This window comes from Myotis brandtii, unplaced genomic scaffold, assembly GCF_000412655.1.
Source record: "Myotis brandtii unplaced genomic scaffold, ASM41265v1 scaffold97, whole genome shotgun sequence".
NCBI classification, from domain to species: domain Eukaryota; kingdom Metazoa; phylum Chordata; class Mammalia; order Chiroptera; family Vespertilionidae; genus Myotis; species Myotis brandtii.
In genome coordinates this window covers 1700188-1701227 of record NW_005372020.1, presented here as the reverse complement: position 1 = coordinate 1701227, position 1040 = coordinate 1700188, and the positions used below count along the sequence as shown (strand labels likewise).

At 66.6% G+C, this 1040-nt stretch overlaps 1 protein-coding gene across 1 annotated transcript in view; it reads left to right on the top strand.

Moving 5' to 3' along the window:
• Positions 1-6: 6 nt before the first annotated feature.
• The window catches only part of GNAZ (guanine nucleotide binding protein (G protein), alpha z polypeptide), a 19325-nt gene continuing 18291 nt past the window's right edge, over positions 7-1040 (top strand). Inside the window, exon 1 of the mRNA XM_005886300.2 lies at positions 7-623. Coding sequence (XP_005886362.1) covers positions 57-623 — 567 coding nt within the window. The 5' untranslated portion in view covers positions 7-56. The remainder of the gene's footprint in view (positions 624-1040) is intronic.

Here is a 1040-nt window from a genome sequence, read left to right as displayed (position 1 = left end):
TCAAGCTGCTCCTGCTGGGCACCAGCAACTCGGGCAAGAGCACCATCGTCAAGCAGATGAAGATCATCCACAGCGGCGGCTTCAACCTGGAGGCCTGCAAGGAGTACAAGCCGCTCATCCTCTACAACGCCATCGACTCGCTCACCCGCATCATCCGCGCCCTGGCCGCGCTCAAGATCGACTTCCACAACCCCGACCGCGCCTACGACGCCGTGCAGCTGTTCGCGCTGACCGGCCCGGCCGAGAGCAAGGGCGAGATCACGCCCGAGCTGCTGGGCGTCATGCGGCGGCTGTGGGCCGACCCCGGCGCGCAGACCTGCTTCGGCCGCTCCAACGAGTACCACCTGGAGGACAACGCGGCCTACTACCTGAACGACCTGGAGCGCATCGCCGCGCCCGACTACATCCCCACCGTGGAGGACATCCTGCGCTCCCGGGACATGACCACGGGCATCGTGGAGAACAAGTTCACCTTCAAGGAGCTCACCTTCAAGATGGTGGACGTGGGCGGGCAGCGGTCCGAGCGCAAAAAGTGGATCCACTGCTTCGAGGGGGTCACGGCCATCATCTTCTGCGTGGAGCTTAGCGGCTACGACCTGAAGCTGTACGAGGACAACCAGACGGTGAGCAGCCAGCTTTTCCTCTCTTCCCGCCGCCGCCTCCCGGGAAGCGGGGGGTCCTGGGCGTGTCCAAGGAGGGGGTGCATCGAGGCTGCCGTCAGAGGGGTGCAGGTGGCTCCAGCGAGGTGTGTGGCTGGGGTAGATGTGGAGCACGGGGTTCCACCGGCACCTGCTGTGAGGACCAAGGCAGGAGGCCAGTGCGCGAGGTGCCCAGCTCCCTGGCTCCCGGGAGTGGTGGTGGCAGAGGCCAGGCAGCCAGACGAGGGATGGCCGTGGCCAAGGCCTCCCCCGCCCTCCCTGCAGTGGCGGTTCTGGGCCAGGCAGGAGCACTGAGCTCAGACGCGGAATTTGCCCTCCGGAGGCCTTTGATCCTGGGCGGGGCATGAGGAGCGGTGAGTCGTGGGGCTGGGGGTGCCGGGG